The 27941-nt window shown below is 40.7% G+C and overlaps 1 protein-coding gene across 3 annotated transcripts; it reads left to right on the top strand.

Moving 5' to 3' along the window:
- gdpd5a (glycerophosphodiester phosphodiesterase domain containing 5a) lies at positions 1-27366 on the top strand. 3 transcript variants are annotated; one of them, XM_035178364.2, is made up of 17 exons: positions 1-318; positions 8663-8837; positions 15736-15839; positions 15928-16021; positions 16111-16170; positions 16262-16360; positions 17073-17166; positions 17844-17989; positions 18863-18945; positions 19106-19256; positions 19944-20165; positions 20494-20639; positions 22682-22829; positions 23239-23321; positions 24404-24418; positions 24658-24770; positions 26041-27366. In XM_035178364.2, exons 2-17 carry the CDS (start codon positions 8721-8723, stop codon positions 26124-26126), a joined length of 1761 nt encoding a protein of 586 aa, XP_035034255.1. In that variant the 5' UTR covers positions 1-318; positions 8663-8720; the 3' UTR covers positions 26127-27366. The 3 variants fall into 3 exon arrangements, with proteins under 3 accessions (XP_035034255.1, XP_035034254.1, XP_035034256.1); XM_035178363.2 differs by having other exon boundaries at positions 19944-20174; XM_035178365.2 differs by lacking the exon at positions 24404-24418 and having other exon boundaries at positions 19944-20174.
- The last annotated feature ends 575 nt before the right edge of the window (positions 27367-27941 follow it).

Genomic DNA, 27941 nt, shown 5'->3' with positions numbered 1-27941 from the left:
CCACCCCGTGTGTGACGGATTACACTTTCTAACTCGTCTCCTGCAGCCCTGATGGTCCGGCTTCCTCTGAGAGACACCGTCCTCTCCTCTGTTCAAACACCACTCCACTTTAAAACAACTTGTTCTCTCCGGTCCGAGTAGCGGCTCCCTCGGCCGATGTGTCCCGACGTGCCGCTGGACCCAACTTTACAGACTTGTCATCAGTGGTGGTCCTGCATTGAAGAAGCGACATGATGTCAACAGCCGTGGAAATAAGAGAATAACCTGCGAGCTCGGCGCCGTGAGACATAAGGAAAAGAGCAGCAGTCTGTGGTGGAGGTAAGTGTCTGTGCGCACTTCACAGGATTATCTTCATCAAACCTAATCCACGGAGCTGTCACTGGGCTGCGTGCGGTGCTGGGCCATCACTCGGCTGAAGTTTGGAGTTGCTGTCTGCTCACTGGCTGTGTTTTTTTACTCAGACACACATATTCATTAAGGTCCATTGCACCACAGAGCGCTCAGCAGCAGCAGCACTGTGTCTGTCTCATGGCACATGGGTGTTTAGTTGATAGAGACGATCCAGTTGACAGTTGGACAGGATTTCCCCCAAACTGCATGTGTCGCATGAAGGAAGAGAAACTACATTTGTCTCCTGACAGTGGCACTTGCTGCAGAGCGGATTGTTGTGTGAGTTGCTCTATAGGCGTCAGGTGTGCACAAGAATAACCCCAAAAATATATATCACTGAGCTGAATCATTGTGTTACCCTGTTATGTGTACGTATAGAATAGAATAGAAACATACAAAGCAGGAATACACATGTCTGTATATAGTGTAAAAAGTTATAGAAGCAGGAATGGGCCTACATGTGCATTAGAAAATAGGTTTAGTTTATGGTTTTCAAGGAACAGACTGCACTAAATATTCACCAGCTTATTAATATTTTGTTGGTTGATAAATTGAGTTATTTTCACATTTTAATTTAAAGGGATAGTTCACCAAAAAATTTAAATTCACTCATCATCTAATCACCACTATACCGATGGAAGAAGATGTCGCGATTGACTTCACTTGTATTGGATTTGGCTGCAACACTTTTTACCCCTAAGACTCCGGAATCGGCATAGTGGTGAGCAGATAATGAGGGGACTTTCATTTAAGTTCAATCAATCATTCAAATTTTATTTTTATAACCCATATTCCCAAATCACAGTTTGCCTCATAAGGCTTAACAAGATGTGACATCCTCTGCCCTTAACCTTCAAGAGTAAGTCAAGACTACTAAAAATGTTTTTATTAAACCCATTGAACTGCTACATGTAGTGGAGTAGCAAATAACAACATTTACAACATTGATAAGAAAAGACAGTGTCTGACATAGATGGAGAGGTGGATCAATGTTTAAAGTATGTATCCTGAAGAAAATGTCTGACGGAGATGAAGGGAGCAGCGCTACTACTGTTATCGTAATCCACGATCAACAAGATTGTTATGACTCCATTTCCCATCATGCATTCAACATTTCGCTGATGGTGACCATGGTAAACTGAAGTGAGGCGGTAAATCAGGCAGTTAAATGTTAAGTTGCCCTTGTGTGCTGCATGTAATTCAGTTGTTATCGGCTCCAGCTCCTGTCACGACCCTCAAGAGGATAAGGGCTAGATGATGGATGGATGGATGGATTTAGTCGTCCCCTTCACTAAATGTTATATTCGAATATAAAAAAGTATGACTTATACAGAATTTATACATGATGAAAGTATCTAAAGGCTGATTCATTTACCTGTTTTTAACTTTTAAAAAAGGTAAATATATTTGAGCAACTGAGTGGTGACATCATAATCGTTGCAAGGCAAATGAATCAAGCTTTAATTACATAGCTCTCTCCTTTTGTCCTCAACAAATGTGATTAGTAGCAGACATACAGTGTCTGACCACCAGTCGCCTGTCATCTCTCTGTGTACCAGGGTCCTCCTGCAGCGTTATCTGTGTTGCTTGGCTGATGATGTGCAGGACCTAAGAACAGCTCTCACTTTCACTAACAGGAGAATCGTGTCTTCTGGCCGCCTCACGGACACATGGCTGACGACAAAAGCTCATTGGCTGCGACGGCAGCTTTGTTTCCAGTCTGTGCCCTCATACCTCCTCACTCAGTGTGGATAATGAGCCCGTGGCACTAATGGAAACTCTATTTTTGGCTAAATCCATTGAAAGATTAAGGATATTATTAATGCATGCAAATGTAAATTTCATGAAGGATTGGACGATGGGAGCCTGGAAAGAGGCGACAGTGACCGAGATAAAAGGCTAATAATAGCCGGATATGGCAGAGGCTCTGTGGCAGTTGGTTGGGTGAGACTTAATGGATTATTGTATTATTATTCAATGAGCGCAGGATTCTAACTCCACTGACAACTTTGACACGGCGAGGCGTCTGGAGCCTCATCAGCTCGGTGACAGTACCTAACCAGGTTACTGCTGGAAGTTGGCAGGGAAGTTAGAGAGTAGTAAAGTCCTCTCAGGTAAACAGCAACAGGTTCATGAGAGGAAACTGGCCTGAAGCCAGCCCAGGGAGAGGTCAATGGAAACCCACAACAGAGAGCTGTGTCATATGTGTAGGCAGAGCACAGGTGAATTCAAGTGACCGTTTGAGAGCTCCCTTCTTCACCATGTTACGAGGGGCTTGTAAATGTTGTAAATGCACCAGGAGCAGATATAAAATGAGCAGTGAAGAGATACTGGGACGGCTGGGGCTCAGGAGTGAGAGCGGTTTGATACCTGTGTGTGTGTGTGTGTGTGATTGGTTTGCTGATTAAGAAAGTGCTGGACTGTGTGGGAATGGGTGAATGGCAAAGAAATCTGTATTGTGAAAGCTCTATAATACAGACAATTTACCATGTACACAGTTTGTAAACAAACCAATGGAATTTACATCAAAAATGAATACAGACAATAGTGCTTAGGTTCTTGGAGACCAATCAACAGTTGGTGTGACAGTGGGTACATTGACAAATCAGCCAACACTTCACATCTCGCAGCACATATACTGCAGCAAAATAAAAGGTGTGTAAATATCAGGTAAATGTAGTTTCATCAACACTGGCATTTATTGACGTTAACAGCTTTTATGCGCAATAGCCTCAGAATTGTGTGCGTGCTTTTGCCCACAGTGGTTATACTGTAAATATTGTGTGTTGATGACATTCCTTCAGAGGGATTGTACCTGATGATGACAGATTCATCTTGAATAGTGTTCCAGGTAAACTTGTTCCCTCCAGTAATGGTTCCATGTTTGCCTGGATACAAGCGACAAGCGTTCTTGCCGTTATTGCCCTCATTAGCCATAGAGCTTTGCTTCATTAAAAAAACATCTTAATATCTGTGCATTATTCATCTGTGATATCAGACACAAACACCTTTCTGCACCTGGATTACTTTTTATCCACATAAATTAGCAACCTCTATTAATTCTTTCTAGTCCAGTTCATGGTTGCTGGACAAGACAAACCAAATATGAAAAGAGGGCTTTTTCATCTTTGTATCCTTTGAGTATATACGCTTTTAATGTGGAGTTATCACTGGCCCTGTGACAATAACACCATGTTAGAAAAAGCCACAGAGACAATAGACCAACCTGGCTGGAATCAGGCCCCTGTGATTTCAGCTCCAGTTGGCCCTTGTTTGAGGATAGGGTCAGGATGTGAATGCTGGGAATCCGCCAACTCCTCTGAATGCAGCCGAGGGCTCCCTCAGGCCTGGGAGTTTCCATGTAATAACCAGTCAACAGTGAAAGGATGAAGACCTGCGAGCTTCCTCCTTTTGAACACTGTTGTATAGATTAGGTTAGAATCCTAAACAAACACTGACTTATCCCTTGAGAAAACCCCGAACTGGACACATGATGGATATTACAATACATAATATAAGTCCTGCAACATGTGACTCTCATGAACCAACAAGGTTGGATAAGGGTTCTCTTTCTACATGTTCTAATTCTATTTTAGTGCAACAATGAAAGACAACTATATGATTGATTTTTCTTTGAAGATTTGCTGGAAAAATGTTCACTTCTTGGCCAGGTTGAGCCCAAAGCAAGTTTTGCTGACAAGATGTCAACGCTGACCAACTTTAGATGAGAATATTGGTTGGGGCACATATCGTCAGGCTAGCCGGCTGTTGGATGTTTACTAACTTTTGGAGCGGATTTGATTTAGGGGCAGACCAAAGTTTTATTTTTACTTCCTTAACATAGCAATATTTGTTGAAGCCTTAGCGAAAGGTATGCCCTCTCTCCATGTGCCCTTCTTGTGTTGATAGTTAAGGTCATTATGAAATTGCAGCCGGTCAGAGGATGTAGGTCCTTTAATGTGGCTCAGAACGCCCTTGTGTTCACAAAGTGAAAAGAATGTGGCCACATGCATCCCAGACCACCTGTACAGATAATTATTAATTATTTGATCCATCTTTTCTTCAGCAAATAACAAATTGACTTATAGTCACTGCCCAATTGTTGGCAGCATGTGGCCTAATATCTGAGATGGCTATGGTGGTCTGGCAGTTTGGTTTACTAGTCAGCCACTTTGGTCCAGAAATATTTATTGGATGAATTATGTCAGATCTAAAGTATCTTGAAATATCTTTCAAGATCATTCAAATAGAATTGAATGATTTATTTATTTGATTCCCTGACTTTTCCTCTGGCAACGCCATCAGTTTAAAGGTTTCAAAGGCAAAACAGCTGACATCTGCGTGTCAAATTAAGGTTTGTTCCAGTGTTTACCCTTTTGATTCTCTAAAAAAAAATCTCTGAGTCACATGGAAACCGAATGTTAGTACACCCCCGTCACGTTGTAATTTCTCCGCTCAGAGATAAGAACAAAGGAACAGTTTGTTTTGTTGGGGACTGTTCACTTGGAAACACGCCTTAATACACCTTTATCTGCTTCGGAAATTGCCTTTCGAAGCAGTTAGGCAATAAAATGGCCAACATTTTATTTAACCTGAGCTTGGTTTTCAGTGTAGAGGCTATAGTATTTTAAAAAACCTCATGATCTTGGGTTGGTGCAGGGGATTAGCCATGGTGGTGGTTACTGTGGGGTCAACAGCACCAAATGGCTCTGTTTTCATAAGTGCTGTGAGGATCAGGGTGAGCTTTTAAAATTGCACCTCTGCAGTTCCACCCCTGCTGTACCAACATAGTGCTCTCCTTGATTTGTAGGAGACCTTGTTTTTTGGACACAGTGCTATAGTCGCTATGGCTATGACTGCTGCGTCAAAGATGTAGCTTTATCCACCTTTTATTGTCACGTGGTATGAATGCTGCCAGCGGTGACACTTGTAGCTTCCCCTCAGAGGCCTTTCCAAGTCTATGCCAGCATTAACATCAGCCAGCGGGCAGAGTGACCTCATGCTCTCTTTCCAGGTCCAATTTTGACTTTGGTTCAGATAATAGGAGAGGTGATCTGCTGTCCATTAGTCTGCCCGTTTTCTCCAAGTCAGTCAATTTGACTCAATATTTCAGGGTTTGGGATTTAAGCCCGGTAAACTTCTCATTTTCAGGCTCATCCTCTTTTCTTTTTTTTTTTATAAAATAAATTAGATCATGTGTGTCTTGAAATATGAAACAATAAGAAAAAATAATACTACTGGTTTGCTGGCTGAATCTGTATCACAGCCATTTGTACAATCAATTATGTTCTTCAGCAGTTAATCATCTTGTGATACATGTATTTAGCCTGAAACGTGAAACACTCAACTTCATTTCCTTCCACAAAAAGGTTATTTTTTCCACATTTGTCTGTTGATTTATTTGTCAAAAGGATTATGCAATAATTACTGAAATGATTTCCACCAAAGCTTGTGAAGGGATGGATATGGCATAGGATATTGCATATGTAAAAACCAATATGCGAAACCATACTCCGAGGGAGCATATTTACTCTGCAAGCACACAGAACAGGTTGGTTGGGGGAAGAATGCGACATGGGCCAAGAAAGAGCCATTCGATTTTGGAGCAGATCAGGGAAAAGTGACAAATCCAGAAATTGTTATCACTTTCCTGAACATCGTGAGATTTTGGTGTATTTGCTTTTGTTTGTTTTTTACATTTTCACCAATTTCCCAGGTAATAATTCATGGATCTTGATGAAAAAAATCAAGCAGGACTGAGATCTATCAGTGTGAGCAATCGGCTGCGGCTTGATTGAATTTAAGGAGACTGTTGAGCCTTTGTGGTGGTACGCATTCTACTGAGTGCCATTCTATAGTTCCTCTCCACCAAGGAGGTTATGTTATCATTTTTCTTTTGTCTGATAGTTAGCCAGATTACACAAAAGCTACTGGACAGATAAAGCACAAACAAACAAAAAAAGAACCCATAAGATTTTGGTGCAGATCCCGGGGCGGATTCAGGAACCTTTTTTTTTTTTCACGCTCTTTAATACTGTGAGATAATGCGTTTTATCAACATTTATCAATATCCCAGAGAATAATTCATGGATCTAGATGATAAAAATCACCCATATTTATGGGACTGTCTATGAGTGGATACAGTTTTGTGCAGCTTGATTGAATTTAAGGGGACTGTTGCAGGGTTGTGCTCCTCTAAATGCTATTCTAGTTTGAATGAATCAATTCTTTTACATTTTAATAAATAATTCACTTATTTTTAATTTGAAAAAAAGTTAAGCATCAATCTGAAAAGTCAGAATCATGAAAATCATACATTCATCCTCTGTGGATCACAGATGTCTGTGCATGATTTCATTACAATCCTTTTCGGGATTGTTGGGATTTTTCAGTCTGGATGAAAGAACCAACCCACTAATAGACTCACATCCATAAAGTCACACCATCAAACGAGCAATGCTCCAGCTTTTCTTTAGACATATAAACAACACACACATTTCTGTAGATTTCATAATTATGTCTACATAATATACAGATTTAGAAAAGTGAAAAAATATCTATTTTGAATAATATAGGAACCAGTAAAAAGAGACAAGGCAGAGCAGCAGCTCTTCCAGAAAGTACAGAACATACTACCCCTCCTGTGCCAAGACATTTTTACCTGCCACCACGGCAACAAGCTTTTCTCTGAGGCACGAGTGAGATTGAGAGTAACATGAAGTATCCATCTGACTGTTTTTTAATGACAATCTTCAGTCATACCATATACCTAACTACCAATGCCTATTTGCAGTGGTGGGTAGAGTAACAAACAGTACTCAAGTAAAAGTATTGTTACTTTATAATTGTAATGACTCAAGTAGAAGTAAAAGTACTACTAATTAATAAAGTGACATATTCAAAACTAGGCAAATGCCAAAATACAAGCTGTTAAGCACTGTTTGCTTTCAAACGTCAAGAAAAAAGGGTTCACTGAATCCTCAGAGGAAACGCAGGCTGCATTGTGTGTGCACATGCATTCAGTTTCCAAAACAAACCTGACTTAGAAATGTTAACCTATGTAACACAAGATAGGAAGATACTGACATTCAAAAATAACAATAATATTCCAATAAATTAAGCAAAAGAATTTTATGCCATGTGATATACATCTTCTAAACTTGGTCAAAAGATAAACGGGTGAAGAGCACGAATATACGCACATGGTGTTGTTTCAGTGCCATATAAAGAACAGGATAAAAGACAATTTACATATATATATATATATATATATATATATAAAAACTATCAATCCCTGCTGGAATGGCTTAGATGCAGTCATTCAAAAACAACAAACTCCACTAAATAAAGTCAATCTTTACAATTGAAAATATGTAACATAACTTAAGGCATGAAATATTCACCAGCCAATCAGTAATAAACACTTCACTCTGCTTTTTAAAAACATCCATCTTCCATCTTTGAATCGAGGTGTCGCCTAATTTCTCCGCGTAAAGATGAGAATGATCTTTCCCCAAAGTTTTAATGTTTATTTGTTAAATGTTTCACAAACTAAAATATGTGCAACACTTCCTATACCCCTTTCAAAGTAAAAGCACTACAGCGTTTCTGCTGTTTTAACAAGATTTTTAGTGTTATTGGAAGATAGCGTATAGTTTCCTGGCATTTAGTTGCGTATATAGCTGCATTTTTATAAAGGAAATACAGCGATCATACCAGAAAACTCACATTGCAGACATGCAGCAGACACGCTGCCTGTGTGAACAACAGAAAAACGTGACATGCAGCAGATCCGCGTGGCAGCCGTGACGCTCACGCAGCCAGTGTGGCCCATAGGGAAATTGCTGTGTCCGCTCGGCTGAGTGTGTCATAGACATGGAAAAGTAGAGAGAAGTGTGTTACTACTCTCAGAAGTACAATTTATTGAAATAACTACTGAAGTACATGTAACAGCGTAGATGTAACGCGTTACTGCCCACCCTGCCTATTTGCCACTTTTCCACAGGCATAAATCCTCAGAATGCTAAGGGCTGACTAGTGACTGTGAAGAATACACCATAATATTATGCGTCCCAGACATTACTCACTAATACGTTGTTGACTTGCTTTCACTGGTGTTGTCGGTCTAAGCAAGGCTCAGGGCTATAGTGTGAAAGTATACCTCAGCAACATGACGTGACACGTAACATGTTGATGAAAAATGTAATTGTATGTACAGACCCTGAGCTTGTTTTCCTTACAGCACAGTAACACCTCTTCATCCTCTCCGCAGGATTCCCGGTCCTGTGTGGGATGTTAACGGACTGGGGGTGCGTTGAGGCTGAAGGAGCATGGTGAAACACCAACCCTTACAGGTCTATGAGAAGCAGGTCTTTGTGTCCTTTGTCACTGGGATCTATGGTTGCCGCTGGAAACGCTACCAGCGTTCCCAAGACGACAGCTCCAGGGTAAGATAACGCCTCGTGATAACAATCCGAAAAAGCTGTTTCATTAATAAACTCAACTAAATGTAGCGATACTGTACTTTTAGTGGTGTGACATTTTACTGAATTAATGCGCTATTGTATTTGTTATTTGTACAGGTTGCATACCTTTAGTACCAAAACAATACTTTTTAAAAATGTATATGTTGAATATGATAATGTTGGTCTCTATAGACAAGCGTTTACATAAAGAAAGACTCGATTGAGTAAAGTGTGTGTGTGTGTGTGTGTGTGTGTGTGTGTGTGTGTGTGTGTGTGTGTGTGTGTGTGTGTGTGTGTGTGTGTGTGTGTGTGTGTGTGTGTGTGTGTGTGTGTGTGTGTGTGTGTGTGTGTGTGTGTGTGTGTGTGTCCATTGGCTCACTGTTCTGTATATTTTGTAGAGCCTGATAATGAGACTGCACAGTCCTGCGGAGGCTGCACTGAAACCTGACCACACCTCAGGGATAAATTAACTGTTTTCCATTTTGTGGTTGTGAGGGCCAAAGGAATAGGTCATGCTTTGTGAAAGGCAACAGAAACTACACAGCAGCAAACACACGTGCAACTCACTGTGCTTACACTCGTTTTGATTGTGGCATTACAGGCTCCTATTTTGCACATTGCATTTCCCTTTTAGATCATTCTCTTGGTCCCATTTATTTTAAAATAGATATTCATAAATACCTCCTTCAAGGACTCAATGTTTTCACTCATGTCTATTAGTTGGTTGTTTTTTTTGTCATCAAGATTACACAAAAACTACTGAACAGATTACCACACAGCTTGGTGGAAGGATGGATGGATCAGGAAAGATCCATTCAATCTTTGTGCAGATGCAGACGTTTTTTGTCACTTTCTTGAACTTTAGAGATTTTTGCGTTCTTCAACAAATTTAATTGATTTCTCAGAGAATAATTCCTGAATCTTGATGACACAAATTAGACTTGTTTAGGGGACTGATATTATGAGTGTGTGGAATTTGGTGCAGATCTTAATAGAAATCTGGATCTAGTGAATCTAAATGTGGTTTCATAAGGAGACTGTTGGGCTGTTAGCTATATGCACTGTATTGAGTGCCATTGCTTTGACCGCGCTATTTTGATGTTGCTGTGTTTTTACATATTTCTGAGGAATTTAATGAATGCCATGAAGATTTCAAAGAAGCGATGTCACAGTCTACATGTCGTAGAGCCTATAGGCTACTGTAACGCCACTTACCCTTTAAGAACTTATTGAAAATAAATGACTGTTCATTCAAAAGTCTGTACTCAAGAGTTCGGGACAATGTTGTGCAGGATTGACGTGTATTGTTTGGTTTAAGCATTCAAATATAAACTAGTTGTTATATGTAACTAAAAACTGATGACAGCCTTTTTCTTATCTATTTACGCAATTAATAATGAATTTGTTATTCAAGGTTTACTTTTAGAATTTTTTTTTATGTTTCAAAAACAAATCCATTAAAGACGTTGATATCATCCTAATTTTTTCTCTCACATTCTTAAGGGGCTTCTTGACCAGGCCCTAGTAACTGTGGAAAGCGATCCTTACAATAAAGCGAGCAGCAGAATCAGGGCAGTGTTTGGATGTGTAAAGCAGATCCAGACACCCAGCTGTGCTGGATACACACTGAGCAGACAGACGCAGCTCCTGCTGCTGGACGATTTATCACAAAGAGCCAGTGGCTCGGCCATAAATGACTCCATTTACGAAATGTTTGAATCGAGCACTGTGAATGTGCTGACCAAGAGGAAAAAATACAAACACACATTAGTCTATCCGTCTATCCGTCTATCTGTCTGTCCGTCTATCCGTCTGTCTGTCTGTCCGTCTATCCATCTGTCCGTCTATCTGTCTATCCGTCTATCTGTCTGTCCATCTATCCGTCTATCTGTCTATCTGTCTATCTGTCTGTCCATCTATCCGTCTATCTGTCTGTCCATCTATCCGTCTATCTGTCTGTCCGTCTATCCGTCTATCTGTCTGTCCGTCTATCCATCTGTCCGTCTATCTGTCTATCGTCTGTTGTCATCTATCCGCTATCTGTTGTCCGTCTATCCATCTCTGTCCATCTATCTGTCTGTTGTCTATCCGTCTATCTGTCTGTCCATCTATCCGTCTATCTGTCTGTCCGTCTATCCGTCTATCTGTCTGTCCATCTATCCGTCTATCTGTCTGTCCGTCTATCCATCTGTGCCTATCTGTCTATCTGTCTGTCCGTCTATCCGTCTATCTGTCTGTCCATCTATCCGTCTATCTGTCTGTCCGTCTATCCGTCTATCTTATCCGCCTATCTGTCTGTCCATCTATCCGTCTATCTGTCTGTCCGTCTATCCATCTGTCTATCCGTCTATCTGTCTGTCCGTCTATCTGTCTGTCCGTCTATCAGTCTGTCCGTCTATCCGTCTATCCATCTGTCCGTCTATCTGTCTATCTGTATGTCCGTCTATCAAATCTCTCTATCCAATCTATTTACACAGTGTCATGAGCTCAGTATTTGATAGGAGACAGAGACTTAAAGGGGGAAGGCCATGCACCATTCCTGTCAGTTTACACTGCTGCAGCAGCACTGTGCTGTGATGTGTGAATGATTTTTATCACAGACAGTCATTGTTTTAATCCAGGCTGAATTTAAGCCTCAATGGTTCTACTGAACTGTGTTTCAGGCTCAATGTTCTTTTAGAAATGATCAGTTCAGAACCTCTGCTTCTTTGTGTAGTGGTTACTCTGCACTTTGGCTTTATGGTCCACAGCAATATGACTTTACTTCAGGAGAATTGATGGTATACATTGGTGTGTATGACTATTTAAAGCTGAAGTAATCAATATTTTAATATTAACACTGAATAAAATGCATGTGTTTGATGTGATGAGGTCCCTTGTTATGGTTGTAGAACTTGCAACTTTAATGTTGTGGTTCACTCTCATTGCCTTCCAGCAGCCTTCCTCGTGCTGCAGCAGGCGGGAGCCATTGTCAGGATAAAAGCTCTGATGACTGTACACTAGCTGACGAGCAGCAGACACACAATGTGGCGGCTGGCTGGTGAATAGTGGAGAATGTAACAGATAAAGAGTTACATAGCCCAGAGGTGGTCAAAGGTCATTTAATGCAGGTTTTAAAAGGCTTTAATAGGTATGCACTGTATGTTTGTTTGTTTGTAAACAAGATTAGACAAAAGCTATGGGGTGGATTACAACGGAATTTGGCTGCATGGTGCGTTATGGGTCAGGGAAGAACCCAAAATATTTGGTGTGGATCCAGATCACTTTCTTTAACATTGTTCATTGAAGTTGTCACTGATTTCCGAGAAGATGGTTAATGGAAAAGAATCATGGATGAGGTATTTGTTCTACTGATTGCAGTTAACTGTCTATTTTTTTTTTTTCGAAAATCAATTAATAATTTGATTTTAATGATTCAACATACAATATGCAACTTGACTGCAGAGGATTCAGGTAATTGTTACACTTTCATGAACCACCAGTATAATCAGTGGTTGAATTCTTGACTTCCGTTACACTTTGTTCAACCACTGCAAATTAAAAAGAAAAATGACACTGTATGTCCACTATCCACATTAGATATTCTGCATTAATGATCATTTGTTAATTTGTCTGTATTTTAATCCTGAATACAGACAAATGTGTATTTGCTGACACTGACCTTGTCTAACACAGGCCAGTCTGTGTGGTATTTATCAGCAGAGGGTGGTCCGGGGGTCAGCACAGAGATCAGGATTTATGGGCCCTGTCAGAGGTCTGGTACCAGCAGTTCTGGCTGGAAAGACGGAGGGACCTTGTAGCTCTCAGGAGAAAGTGTCAGAAATCATGCATCTCCTCTGAAAATAAAGGATTCAGCACAGGGACAGTTGCCTGCTAAAGGATGGAGAATGTGATGTGGATGAATGAATGAATGAAATGTATGACATCATGACAATAGTTAAAAAACAGTGAGCACATCTGTTTTTATGCCAGTCTCCTAATTTTAAGTATCACCAACATTCCCTGTCTGTGGTGTCCATAGTCACATGTAGGGTTACTGTGCTGGTGGCTGCAGAGAGGACTCTCCCAGAGGAGCAGCTGGGCACTGATCTTACTTACTGCCATGCTAAACTGAACTTTGACAGTAGTTACTGAGGACAAAGCTTCTCTTCGTCACCATTTTCTTCACCAAGGAGATTTCCTCAGGCAGGGATTACTTCACCTGTTAGTCACAGCCTTCCTATGACCCTGCTGGTGACCCTCCCTCTGACACTGGAATCCTAATCTACCAAACAAGAACTCTCAAAGGAGACTAGAAGAACAGACAACAGAGTTTTAAAAAAATGGTTAATTCACATACATACTCATTGCATCACATGGTAGAGATTTTTTTGGGGCTTGAACTTTTTCTTCAGTTCAAGCCCACCAGAGCTGGAGAAGATACCAGGATAGAAATATTGACCAGGGGAGGAATCATATTTTGAAGTACAGCATTATGGGAAGTGGTCTGATTTATTTGTATTAGCATGGACAGAAAGGCCGTCGTGGTAACATCTGTGAAGACTGTACTGGCGATATTCACACCACTGTTTGTTTGCATGAGCTAAATTGACAACGTGACTCTGGCACAGTGCCTCATGGTCATGTAGCAGTCACCTGACGGCCAAGTGCTAAGCCAATTAAAAACAGCCCCTGAAACTTGTCATACCCTGTCATATTTTACTGACTGTATCACTCATTCAATTAAATCGTATTCTATGATACGTTTGCATCCACTCTCCTCTCCTGACTAACAGAGGGACCCTTCACAAGCTTTAGACCACAGCTTGATCAGTGCGGCCATTTGCTCTTCACTTGCTCACCCATCTAATGATCCCCCAGCCTCTTATATAAGCCGGTGCTAGAGGTTAGTCCAGGCACAGTGTTGTGCAAAGCTGATCAGTGTTCATTGGATCTGTTGACTTGCCTATCATATTCTTCACCTCCCCTCGCATGGCACTAGCTGCTAATCCTGTTAACTACTGAAGGGAAGAGTCCTTGAGAGCTGCACAAGTTCCCTTCCATACCTTTGCCCCATATTTCAAGACAGGAGGCCCTACAGTAAGGAGTTAAATAAAAGAATTCATCTTTTTGAAATATGTTTTGACTTTGTTATGAAATTGACTCCTTTTAAAGGAATAGTTCACTCATTATCTACTCACCACTATGCCGATGGAGGGGTGGGTGAGGTGTTTGAGTCCACAAAACACTTCTGGAGTTTCATTGGTAAACAGTGTAGCAGCCAATTCCAATACAACTGAAGGTATTAGGGACTTATCTTCAGACGTAAAAAAACAACAGAAAACAAACATAACATGCCTCCATACTGCTCCTGTGGTGTCATCCAAGTGTCCACAAGCCCCGACATTCACATTCGACTCTGAACAAGGTCATTTACACCGTGTTTTAAAGCCTAAATGGCCGCTGATGCATTCAGGGACTGTCAGAAATGCTCACGTCCGCTAGCTTAGCCAATTCTGGTTGACTTTTAGGCTTGTGTGGTGTCATCCAAGTATCTGCAAGCCCCAACATTCATATTCGACTCGAAATGAGGTCATTTCCACCTTGTTTTACGCCCACTCTGTGCTCCAACTAGAAGCTAAAAGTTTCTGCCAGCTGTGTAGTGCTGAGCAACCAAGGGATGTTGGAGGCTTCTTGCTGCCTACTGCATCTGGAAACGTCACTGCTAGAGTGGATCATAAACTATATATAAAGATGGACGACATGGTTGCTATCCAAAAGTGAAGCCAAAGCATCTTAATCGCCACCTGGTGGCTGGCTGCAGTATAGGTCATGAATCCAGCCTCCTCCATTTTAAGGTGCATTTATGCTTCCTTTACGTATGAAATGAGATACGTCCTTTTCAAACGATCTAACAATCTCTGTCCACATACTTCCATGTGTCCTTCACTTTGGCATGGTTGTTAGGACAGTGCAAAGTCGGCAGTTTCTTACAACAAACATGGTGACAGGGGAAGAGGCTGTGCTTATGTACCTCTTAAGAAAAAGGCAAAAGCAGCTTTTTTTACCAGTGCCTGGGCAAAGTATCATCATGAAGATGCCTGTAGTTTTTTAACAGCTCTTAAAGTCTCTCCTCAAACAGTTCTGCCATTGTTGAGATTTCTTCCTCATGTCCTATTGTCATCTCACATGAACTATTGGCTACCATCTACTTTATTTCCAGCGGCACTGCTCTGTTTATTATCCATAAGCTGTCACAAGACAATATGGACAAATGATTGCAGAGTGCGGACAGAAGGCTGTGCCTGTTTCTGTGTACGTGTCAAACGTTGAGCATAAAGTAAGCCTTTAGTGGATTGAACATGGATCAAAATTTAAAATACACGTCACATATTTTCAGTTTAGTTAGTTCTTATTACACTGATGTATGTTCAAGTGTTCATTTTGTCAGTAAGTTTTGCTTTTAATTAGTTATTTAATACCCAAACATCATGATTGACAGCTGAGACTTGGGATTGACATGTGTATTGACTTGGCTGCCGAGGCCTCAACCCACAATCGCTGCTGCTCAGACTCCTGCTCCAAATGCACAAGATGGCAGTGTTCATATCAGGGATGTTTTAGATTAATCAATTGGCCATAAAAAATAACACAACATAAAGCAGCGAGATGAAAATTGCTGTGTGGCTCCTTTGTCCTGAGGGGAACCTCAGATTCAGATTATAATTATCACTTGGTTCTGTCACTACAACCCACACATAATAACCTAATCCCTTGTTGACATGAAAATATTGATTATAGCTGCTTGTTTTTTTCTCAGAGCTTCTTTTTGTCCTGATACGGGATTCAGCAGGAAACTCAAATTCAGTTAGTTAACTGTCCTTTGTGGTTTCCTTCCCAGTGGGAGTGTACCTGGTTCGTCATCTTGTGCAGTTCTTTCCTCCTGCTTCTCTTTTGGGCCTACTTCTGGTTGGTGGCTCAAAATGATTTCAACGAGTTTAACTGGTGAGTCAGTTCTCCTCCTCCTCAGTCAAACAAGGCAAAGTTTCTCCGTAATATCAGCACAGATCAGTCATCTCTATTCTGTCCACAGGTCAGTTTACAACCGCTCTGGAGAATGGAGGGATGAGACGATCCCCATCCTCGCGTCCACCACTGTGGGATTCAGCTATATTACATTCTTACTGGTAACAGTCTTCTTCTAATCCCAAAATGTCAGCAGACCTGATTATCGATCAGTTAAGGTACCTTTTACTGAAAATTGGTTCTTTTTCAGATATTAGCTCTTTTCCACATATCCTTGGGCCAACAGCTGAATCTCTTCTGGGTTCACAAGGTGCTGTGATTTACATCTTACGCTGTTGATATGAATTTGCTCCACACACAAATCAAAAGCTGACTTCATGAATCTGGTCTCATTTCCACAGATCGGAGTGTTGGCCACATTGCTCACCACTATCTCTGGTGTCGTCTCTGTTGATGACATATGGGGAGATGAGTGGGACATCCTGCTCGTGTCACTGCAGGTTGGTGTAGAATCAAAATGAGACGGCCATAAGCTCGCTGCACGTTTTCATTTTGCATTTATGCTTTTACTTATTTAGTTTTCTACATGTTGAATAGAATTAAATATGTAACAGTGACATAGTGACACTGGTTTGAAACTGTACTTTATGAAAGAGTCTATAATAAATCTTTTAAATAAGAGATTTAAGGTGGGATGATCAGGTGGAGAAAATGGGATTTCAGCAGCTAAGCATGTAATAATGTGGATGATTTGTATTATATCTCTTAGCAAAGGTTTTTGAGGAGATGAATCATCTCTTATATTTTCTAAAAAACCTTACTATTTCTTTTCCAGTCATTTAAACCCTGTCTACACTAAAATATTGCACAAAGTAATGACATGACAGACATAACCAAATTGTGGCAACAATGGCTGCAGAGGGTGTATTTACAATGTTAGGCCTTGATCTGAAGTGAGTCAGCAACATGGTATTGAGGAAAAAACATATAAACCAACATCTGTTATTCACATATTTGGTTTTTTTTATAGGAGACATAACAATCTTTTCTTTTTCTGTTTCCTCTGTTAACAAATCATTAAGAGTTCTGATTGTTACCATATTTCTGAGATATGTGTTGATTATCTAAATGTCTTCAAAGTTACTCTCTGTTGTCTGTAATAAGTAACCATCATTTAATGAACGTTGATTTATAACTGTGTTTTGTTACCAGTCCACAGCACCATTCCTGCACATTGGTGCCCTGGCGACAGTCACAGCTTTTAGCTGGTTGGTAGCTGGGTATGTGGTCCGCAGAGAGAGATCCAGTAAGTCAATGCTGTTATTTCCAAACATCCCCTGTCATCCATGAGGCAAAATGTCTGTTTTCTATTTCCACATAAGGGATAAAGATCATTTTTATGATTGCATTTTAAATAAGTTACAAATATATGTTATTACATTGGAAGCAGGTTAAAATGTCAACCCGAAGTGAATGTTGCCCAACCTTCCACAGTCATATTGTTAATGTGCGTGCAGCAGTCTGGTACAGGCTGGCACGGTTGGTGGTACGTTTACATTTGCAAATAAAAAAACTAAATTTAATTTATGTAATACTTTATTTTGTAGATATAAATATAGAGAAAAAGGTTATTTTTTATTTTTAAACTTGTCAGTGTCTCATCTTTTTTTAAATAGATAATTTACTAATTTATTTCATCACATTTTTTGTGAATGAAATGAACACTATCTCCAGTAGAACGTGCCATCAGGTATAAATATTTGAGTTTCATGCAAAGATATTTCAGACACACCAATGCTAAAAAGATTTTTCTGCGATTTCCTGCAATTGTCTGAATTATCCGGCATTAGCTAATTATCTACCCCTAAACAGAGTTCTACAAACCACAACAAAAAAGTTAGCATTTTTTCACAATATGTATATGAGATGAGCAGAAGAATAAAGAATAAAGTGACTCTAAAACCTTCTTCTCCTCCCTCTTAGATTTCCAGGTGCTGGTGCTGCTGATCTACGTCGTCATCCTCCTGGCTGTCTATTTAGCACCGCTCACATTCACCTGCCCCTGCATCATGGACCGCCACAGCCTCAGACCTCGGCCAGACATCATCGGTCGACGGGGAGCTCCCATGGTGAGTTGGGGCTTCGCCAGACCTCACTGTCTGATCCACTTAACTGTTCAGATCGATGGTGTGCAGCTCTGTGGGGATGACACTGCTGCAGCGGGTCAAGTGTTCATTTCCTGCTGATGCTCTGGAGAAGTGGAATAAAATATGATAATGATGTTGAACTATTTGGATTAGTGTGATTTGATGATTTTATGACAACATAACAACAGTTTATGTAGAGCTCAAGGATTGAATATGCATCTAACTCTGTAGTTTGTTTTCCACAGCAGAATGAGCCTGTTGTGTTACTCACAGAGCTCGACCGTCAACAACACATTGAACTTTCCTTTCACAGCTGGCCAAGCAAATTCCTGATGACTAGCTGTGAACAAATGTAGAGTGATGTTCACAGCACACACACACACACACACACACACACACACACACACACACACACACACACACACACACACACACACACACACACACACACACACACACACACACACAAATAATGGAGATCAATATCAGAACAATTTTTATGCCTGTTCTAATTTTTGCTGTGACTTTGTAAAGTTAATTCTCTCACATTTGCAACTTCAAGGTAGCTTCTTTTAGTGGTTTGGTTTTTGGTTCTGTAGTTACTGCAGATTGTACATGGAATCACATTGTTTTTGCTGTTTTCATAGGAATGCCTACATTTCTATATTGGAATACTTTCAAACGGATCTGAGTTATGTCCCCTTTTTGGTTTCACTTTGTAATAATTTCAATCTGTGATTTCAACAAATCATGTTTCTCCATTTATATGTTGTTTTATAATTCTATCACGGCCCATTGATGTGTGTTTTTCTACACCCTCCCCCTGTGCTCTTGTCTGTCCTCTCTTTGCTCCAGCTGGCTCCAGAAAACACCATGGTGTCTTTTAACCGAGCCCTGCAGCAGGGAGCCAGCTCCCTGGAGGCCGACGTCACTATCAGGTTATTCATCACACATTAATAACATTTTATTCCTGAGTCATTTATTTACATTCAATTAATTCCCAAGTCCCACGTATTGTTTACTATAAGTGATTGAGTTTAATGAGAAAAAATAAGTGATTTTAGAGTTCAACATTTTCTGACCGCTGTCTCCCCTCAGTGTGGATGGAGTTCCATTCCTCATGAGAGACCGCACGTTGAGGCGAACCACAGACGTCACTAAGGTCTTTCCAGCCAGACAGTTTGATGATGCCACTCTTTTCAACTGGACAGAGATTCGCTCTCTAAACGCTGGCCAGTGGTTTTTGGAGGTACTGAACAATCCTCTTCACCTCAGTTCACATTCATTTGGTTGATGCACCACAGCTACAAAATTACTTTTTCCCTTGTCACATCATCCACCATATTTTGTTATGAATAGTGGTGAAATTGTCTAAAATGTGATACAATGAATATTTAGTATTTGTTCAGAAGAGTGGGTATAAAATGTAGTGAACATTTACCAGTATAATAAAGAAATAGAAATATCTAAGTGTTATATGGATGAACTTGATTTTTCAAGGAATTTAACCCGAAAATAATTTGCAGTCATTAAATATAAGGTCAGTGGGTAAATTTAGATATAAAGGTCATAAAAGATTAAACATACTAAAACTGAATGTTTGCTTTGGAAATACATATGTAAAAGATGTCATTTATTTTTTAGTCAAATTGTGATATTAGAAAGAGAAAGACAAAGGGCAAATGTATACACAAACAATATAAAAATATAATGTTGAATTTGATTTGTTGAATGAAGAACAGACATGTGCTGTCTTTGTAAACATATAAAACATAAATAATGTGAATAACAAGCAAGGAAGAAATTAGCTCTACATATTTACTATATTATGTGCAAACAGTTTCTCATGTTTGCATCAATCACAACAGAATATTGTTTATGTTAAAAGCCATTTTACCTCAGTGTCTTTTTCTCTGTTGCTGTCCTCTGCTTCCAGAGTGACCCCTACTGGACAGTTGAGACCCTGACAGCGAAGGAACGCGGCAAAATAGGCACCCAGACGGTTTGCAGCCTGGTGGAGATGCTGCGTCTGGCATCCAGGGCCAACAGCTCCGCACTGCTCAACGTCCGCAAACCTCCACCAGAGCACCCGCGCTCCCGGAGCTGGTTCATGGACACGCTGTGGGCCGTGCAGAAAGCCGGGATTTCCCATAAGCGGGTGAGGACTGTAGGTCTCTCCGTAATCATCCTTTGATAAATTAAAGGTGCTGCTTGTAGTACTCCAACCTTAATAAATCATGTATAAACAACTGTTACTGAGCAGATTGCCAGAAGGGATTATATAGAAAACTGCTTTATGGCACAAAACAGTCAGAGGGCACTGATGTTTCAGCAGAAAACTGCTGCAGGGATAATTTGTTAACATCATATTGATATTTTAAATCCTACAAGGAACACCTTTGTACTGCAGAATTCTGCTAAATATGAAGCACACACTGGATTCTGTCTGACCAAGGGTCTTTCCACGTCTTGTGTTTTTCTGCCAGGTGACGTGGACCCCCGACACAGACAGGGGGAGGGTGCGAGGGCTTCAGCAGACTACAACTGAGAAGCTGTCGCTGGAGGAGATAAGGCAGAGGGGAATTACAAGCCTGACCCTCCACTATAGCAAGGCCAGCCACAGAGACATACAGTAAGAGCAAGCAGCCACTGCTAAAGACTATGGAGAGGAGACACAGCTTTGTTTGTGGTTTCGAGCACAATCTGACACGTTTTGACTTCTCTCTCATGAAGTTTACATAGATGTTTACTTTGTAAGTAATTATAAGTCTACTGCAGCCATTCAAAATGACTTCCATGTAGAGCATTGACTTGGTCTCCACCTGGCTGAGTGTAACCCACTGAAAAAAGCCAGTAATCTGCTTGATTATGTGTGTGGAAATTTGAGGGGGTAAACAAGCATGTGAACAATATCAATTCAAATCTTCTCTGGATATTTTGCAGCTTTGATGTCGTGAATCACATGAACACTTGTTTGGCAGCAGGATTAGTGTGAAGTCTGATTACTGTCCTCTGGCGATGCCATTTGAGTCAGTGTTGGTTGGAAGACTACAAGTTTAATGATGTTTAAAAAGGGGGCTGTGGTGCTATAAAGAAATGTCCTGGGGGTCTCAACAGCCAGTTCCGGGGACCTTAGACCCACCGTAGGGCTAGAGACCTATTGAAAGCCTGGCTGTGTTTAAAGTCCTCTGTGGTAGCAGTGGGTGGACCATAGGGGGCTGAGGCCCACAACAGTTCTACGACCTATGGTGAGGTCAGGTGGGCAATTTACATTGGCTGTGTCCAAAATCACCCACTATTCCTTACTTCACTCTATAGTGACTTTTTTATAGAGGACTATATAGTGAGCTCAACTGGAAAGGAAAAAACGCTTTTGGACACTCCATTTTCTCTGTGCCAGGAACACATCATTGTCGAAGTAATATGACGTACAACAACAACGGTGGCCAGTGGGAAATCCCATTATACATTTTGAATGTTTATTTTGTCACTTAGTATTATTACTTTAAGGTAAAAGCATTTTTGAATGACTATACTGCTCGTATTTACATTTGTATGAAAGGGGTGTGTTAGGCCGCTCCTGCTTCCCCCTCTCCTCTCGTCTCTCTGGCCACAAGCGCAATGCATGATGGTATCAGCGACGTACTGTGGGAAACAATAAGTGCACTACATAGGGTAGGAAAAATGTAAGATTCAGACAGCACTACCAAATGGCGAACTCAATCTAGTGGACTATATAGTGATTAGTGAGTGATCTTTTGGACACCGCCATTGTGATCACAGGTCACCTTCTACCTCTCATGTCCTGGCTGTCAATAATAGAAACCAACATTAGTTAGTTAGTTAGTTAGTTAGTTAGTTAGCAGGATTAAGCTAAATCTAAAGGACAAATCACCACAAAACTTGGTGGTATAGGTCAGGATAGAATCCACCATCCGGGGGGCAGATCCAGGTTTTCTTTACCATTGCGACAGACGGCATTTTTCAATATTTTTATTGATTTCTCAGAGAACAATTCATGGATCTTAAAGAAAAAAAGTCTAGTATGTTTAGAGGACTCATGTTAATGAGTATGTGTCATTTGGTGCAGATCTAAATAAAAAGCTAGTTGTAGTGTAATTTAATGAGGGGACTGCTGGGCCTTGGCAGAGGTGTACGGTCTCTGAGTACCCTTCTAGTTTATGATGCATTAGGCTGAAAACACAGAATATACCTACATGTTGGTAGGCTGATTTAGTTAAAGTTGGAGGACAGAGGGAGAAGGACAGAGGTCAGACATGAGGACAGGATAGAAATGAGGACGAAGAGAGGCGGACCAAGGGAGAAGGACAGAGGTCAAACAGGAGGACAGAGGACAGGGAGGATGACCAAGGATAGAAAGGAGGACAAAGAGAGGAGGACAGAGGTCCGACAGGAGGATTGTTACTGTCTAATGAATGATTTGTCTCCAGTCTCATTATTGAGTTGATTGTGACTCTGCTGTTGTGAACTTTACTGTCGCTGCTGTAGAAACACCACTACTTTTCATGTCCGATTCTCTAAATCATTTTTTATTGATTTTAATAAGTTGCAATAGTTTCCTGGACCATAAAGTAAGAGCAGAATGCTGTGACTATGGGTGAAAGGAGGAGGGGCTTTATTTCCAGCTCTCACACGTATTTTTCCTTCTCTCAGGGAGTATCTGACCAATAATGTGAGTGTGACCGTGTACCCAGTGAACGAGCCCTGGCTCTACTCCCTTCTGTGGTGTAGCGGGGTGCCTTCTGTGTCCTCTGATGCCCCTCAAGTCCTCCGAAAGGTGCCTTACCCCATCTGGCTCATGGTAAACAGCTCTCCCCTCTTTCTCTCTTACACACACACGCACACACGCACACGCGCACACACAGCACACACACACACAGACTGACAAGGTCACACAGCGAGACAAGAGGACAGCAGGAGAGAGGACAGAGACTGACGAGGGCCCAGCAAGGCTCGAGGGCAAGGAAGCAGAGAAATATGAGGGAGCTCAGCGTGGAGTTGGACAACAACAGGACCCTGGGAAAGAGTCTGACACAGGCTGAGACAAGAGGACGGACCTGAACCGAAGAGCAGCTGTCCAACCATAGACTGTATATAACAAGTGTCCAACATGCTTTTGCTTTAGTCAGTTAGCTTCAGGATGCGTGTGTGTGGATGGTGACCTCCAGTGGTGCTGACTGGGAACTACCTCTTTTTGACTTGTCTTGCAGAGCCAGTACGCTTATGGCTTCATCTGGATCGCTTCAGACTTGGTGTCCATCGCCATCGTCATAGGGATTTTCTGTTTCCAGAAGTAAGTGCAGTTTGGACTGTGATCATCATGTGTAAAATCACAGACATACACTGACAACTACTGAACATACATTTAAAGTATTCACGCACCTGTCGAAACAGTCATCATATTCATTCTCAATGAGTATTTCTGTATTTGGTTTGAAGCATTTATATAAAGCATGTATTTACTTCATGGCACATAATTAGGTATATATAAAATAATTTAATTTAATGGTTCCCAGCCTGGGAGTCGCGACACATGGGTGTCACAATCTGAATGGTGGCAAGAGAATTAATAGAATCGTGAAGTCGAAATATATAATCACAAATACAAATTTAAATTTAAATAGAAGGGATACTTCCAGCACAAAGTCATGTTCATTCTTCTCAGTCTTTCTTTTCGGTTCTCCAGGCCTTTAAAAATAACTATTAAATAAAGAAAAACAGGCCAAATATTATTTCTCTGTCAAATTAGTAAAAACCAGTTGGAATGAAAGGCTCAGTTCATGCAAATAACTAAGAAATGCAAAATAAGTTTTGTACGGTATCTCACCATGTGGATAGTTTCGATTTGTCGTGTGGTTTTCAGATGTGCACCTCTGCCTCAGCTCCAGCACAGTGGAGGTGAATGCTCTTTTTAATTTGTGTTGCTCACAGCATTTAAAAGCTACACTCAATAGCAGAAACAGGTCTTTATTTTTTTTATTGTGGCTGATCAGTGTTATTAATATATTATCCATTGTTTTCTTCTTTTGTGAACACAGTTGGTATCATTGTTGAGTAGAAATGATAATAAATGTCAGTTGTTCTTTGTTTAATCAAATGTGATCTAAATACACTTATATTCAGTATTAACCAAACCTAACCTGCTCGAGTCTGATTGGATCTGAGCTGACCTTTGGCCTTTGTACTGTCTGCTGCTTCTACACTGACTGTTCATTCTTTACTTTTTTTTCTTTGTCTCCTCATGTCTTTTGTCTCCTGGATGTTTGCACGTTTCTCCTCCGTGCTCTAACCTCTCACTCTCTTCCTGTCCTCTTTGTGCTGTGCTCTGCCTGATCTGCATGCAACCTTCCTCCACTGCCCCCTGGCATCTGTCAGCTATCATATGATCAGGTAACTGCTGCCACCGCCTTGCTCCTTGTTTCTGCCTCCTCGTCTGTCCTCCTCGTGCCTTTTTCTGCCCAACACCCAGGGGCCGACTCCCTCCCTTTGTTCCCCTGCACTTGTTTACCTCTTGTACATCAGTGTGGCCCCATTAAATGTTTATTTCCTGTGTATCACTACAGCTAAATTTAAAAAGGTGTAATAACACTGGTGGAATCGTGTGCTTGCGATGTTGTTTGCTGTAACAGGTGGCGGTTGAGCGGGATGCAGACCTATAACCCTGAACAGATCATGCTGAGCGCGGTGGGGCGACGGACCAGTCGCGACGTCAACATCATGAAGGAGAAGCTCATATTCTCAGGTGGAGCTCATTCACACCCGGAAATACAGTTGATCTGGTTTAACTGGACAGAAAAAACATGCAAAACAATACAGTTTCACAACAGGATAACAAGGATGTGAATGCAAATCAGAGGTGGGAGACGGCCTGTGCACAGTTTTTAACACCAGCACAGGGTGGTGCTCGAGTTGTATCTATAGGTGCCAGTGAATCAGTGTTATCTGTATTTACTAAACAACCACGTGGAGGTTTTGCTGTATGTGATCCTTTGAAAGAGGGAATGAAAACACTAAGGAACTATGGTTAAACACTTTGTACAAAATAAACGGATGCTCGTCATGTAGCTGACGCTTTTATCCAAAGCAACTTCCAATTAGTGCATTCAACATCTATGAGGGGCCATTCTGGGTCAGCCTCTTGCCCAAGGACACTTCGGCAAGGGTTGGGATTCGAGCCGCTGACCTTCTGGTTGGAGAACAACCACTCTACCCTGTAGCCATCCCCAAAAATCAAAATTAATCAAATGAGCCAAAAATCTCCCTATTTGGTATTAACACCTCCACGCCAGCGACAGCCAGTGGCCGGAGGCATTGTGTTTCCAGGTTGTCAGTACGTCCATCCGTCTGTCAGTACGTCCATCCGTCTGTCAGTACGTCCATCCGTCTGTCAGTACGTCCATCCGTCTGTCAGTCTGTGTGTACATCCATCCGTTCATCCCATTCTTGTGAACATGAACGCATTTAGGGAACTTCTTGAAATTTTGTACAAACATTCAGTTGGACTCAATGATGGACTGATTCGATTTTAGAGATCAAAGGTCACTTTACCTCACACTCTATTTTTGCCATGAAAGGAGAAAAAATACATAAATAAATAAAGAAAAAAGAAAAGAAGAGAAAAATGTATCCATCTGTAAAAGAAAAATAATAGTGACATGGTGAATTGTATTACTGAAAACATAGACAGTCAAATTTGAGATAAGAAAGCAAAACATTTTTAAATACAGTGAAAGATGAAAGCAAACGGATGTTTGAAGGTAACTGATTCCAATCTTAGGGGGACTGAAACATAAAAGCTTTTTTGCCGACTTCTTTGTTAACAGTGTTTCTAGTTCATAACTAATTCAACGTAACCCATTGATCTTTTTATCGTCTGGCTGTGTAACTAACTCCCCCACATATTGACTGGATAAATACGTGCTTGCTGTGCTTCAGCAAGAAGCAACTAAAGGTTCAACAGCAGAAAACACTATAATGTTTTCAGACTCCTTTACGTCTGTCGTCTCTTTCAGAGCTTGACAACGGGCTGAGCAGCACAGAGGAGCTGTCTCTGTATCCTGAGAACGGTTACGCCAGATACTCTCACGGAGGCCACTGAAAAACCAGCCACTCATGGGAAATGATTGACAAGGATTGTTCTGGTGAGCAGAAAAAGGCGAACACAGAGGACACACATCTATACGGCAAATGACCCCGGAAGCGATGACAGCTACCAAATGAATGTTTCCACTATGGCCAGAAAAAAGAATTGTTTATCCCCTTGCTTACGTGCAACTTAAATTTTTATTACATTTTATGAGATGAACAAATTTGTGGACTGGGCATTGGTTTTGATCAGTGCAACCTTTCATCATCAGACACCTTCCTATATATATTTTTAATATAACGTACTTTGGTGTATTTCCTAATCCTATAATACTGCCGGTGTAATCCACGAGGCTCTAAAACAGTTCAGCATTTCCTTACCCTGTCAAAGGCTGTCACTTTCAACCTTTCAAAATGTGAAGGTCACTGGGAACATTGCTGTTTTGCATATGTGATGATGTCATCACTCAATGGATTAGCTGACGAATACACTGAGAATCGAGTGGAGTCAGTTGGAGCCACACTCACTGACCTGGTGAAACATGTGATTGTTTTTTCTTTGTAATAAATCTATTTGTTTGAAGCATAATTTAAAAACATCAATTCACCTTTTCATGTAGAAACAGAAACACATTTTATCGGCAGAATATCCACTCATTTAACATTATTGGCTATAGATGTATTGATCTGTGTTGTTTTTGGGCCAAACATCCATCTGACCACAAGGGAGATCTTCTGTTCAGTCCATTTGCTTGAGTGACCTTCTCCAAATGTTTATCTGAGCTAATAAAGCTGTGCTGATGTATTTTTCCATGTCATTGACGTTTGCTGTTGTTTTATAACAGAGGAAATGAGCTGTGTAGTGTTCTGTGATATACACTGATGTAAATATGAGTTTTTATTTTGTTCCCTCTGAGAGGATTTGTTTTGGACGTATAAACAGAATATTTTATGTTTGCATTGATTATCATGATGACTGACTTCCTATTTTAAGTGGGACAGACTCTGGCATGAGTTCCATGGGATGAGGGTACTTGGGGTGGGGGGTGAAAATGTTCAGCTTTTTTTCTGCCTCTTATCTGCCATGATTGATTTACTGTATAGTCGTATTAGTTATTACATCTTTCACATGGCTGCCTTTTTGTTAAATGAAGTGACTGGTAGAATATTGTAGAATATATTTTTAGTTTAACGATAGGGGTAAAAAGTCAGACTACTACTGTCAACTGTTCAATAAATTTGATCTTTGTGCAGGTTTTCTTCTCTGGATTATTTTCAAAAATAATCTAAAAGGTAACAAAATACTTTTAGTCAATATTTGAATAATATATGATATTGATTGATATTAATTAAGGTTGTGTTTATGCAGTTACCATTATGATTAAATACCTGCAGCGTGGCTCCATGGAGGACAGTGTGGTCTCACACTGAAATATCTCCACAACTGTTGAATGGATTTGATCAGACGTTTGTTGTCTCCAGAGGATGAATCCTCTTGACTTTCATGATCACTTTACTTTTCTTTTTAACACCATCATCAGGACAGAATTTAATCAATTCCCCAAAATAGTTTATGACCAAATAAATCTAATGACCTTACCCTGGGCCCTGTGCTTCACCTGTAGTCAACTTTTTGTCTTTTGTTATAAGTAGTATATCTTAGCATGCTAACATGTTAAATGAATCTGGTGATGGTGGGAGCCTTCCGGCTTGTTGAGGAATTTCAAGCAACATTAAGTTTATTTGCTGATTACAAATATTCAACCAAGAGAGCAGAGTTTGCACCTTCAGAAAAAATAGGAACAGAAACCTCACTTCTCAGTAAACT

The sequence above is a fragment of the Hippoglossus stenolepis genome, chromosome 15 (assembly GCF_022539355.2).
Source record: "Hippoglossus stenolepis isolate QCI-W04-F060 chromosome 15, HSTE1.2, whole genome shotgun sequence".
Taxonomy (NCBI): domain Eukaryota; kingdom Metazoa; phylum Chordata; class Actinopteri; order Pleuronectiformes; family Pleuronectidae; genus Hippoglossus; species Hippoglossus stenolepis.
The sequence above is the reverse complement of the archived record's forward strand: the minus strand, read 5'-3'. Positions and strand labels throughout refer to the sequence as shown.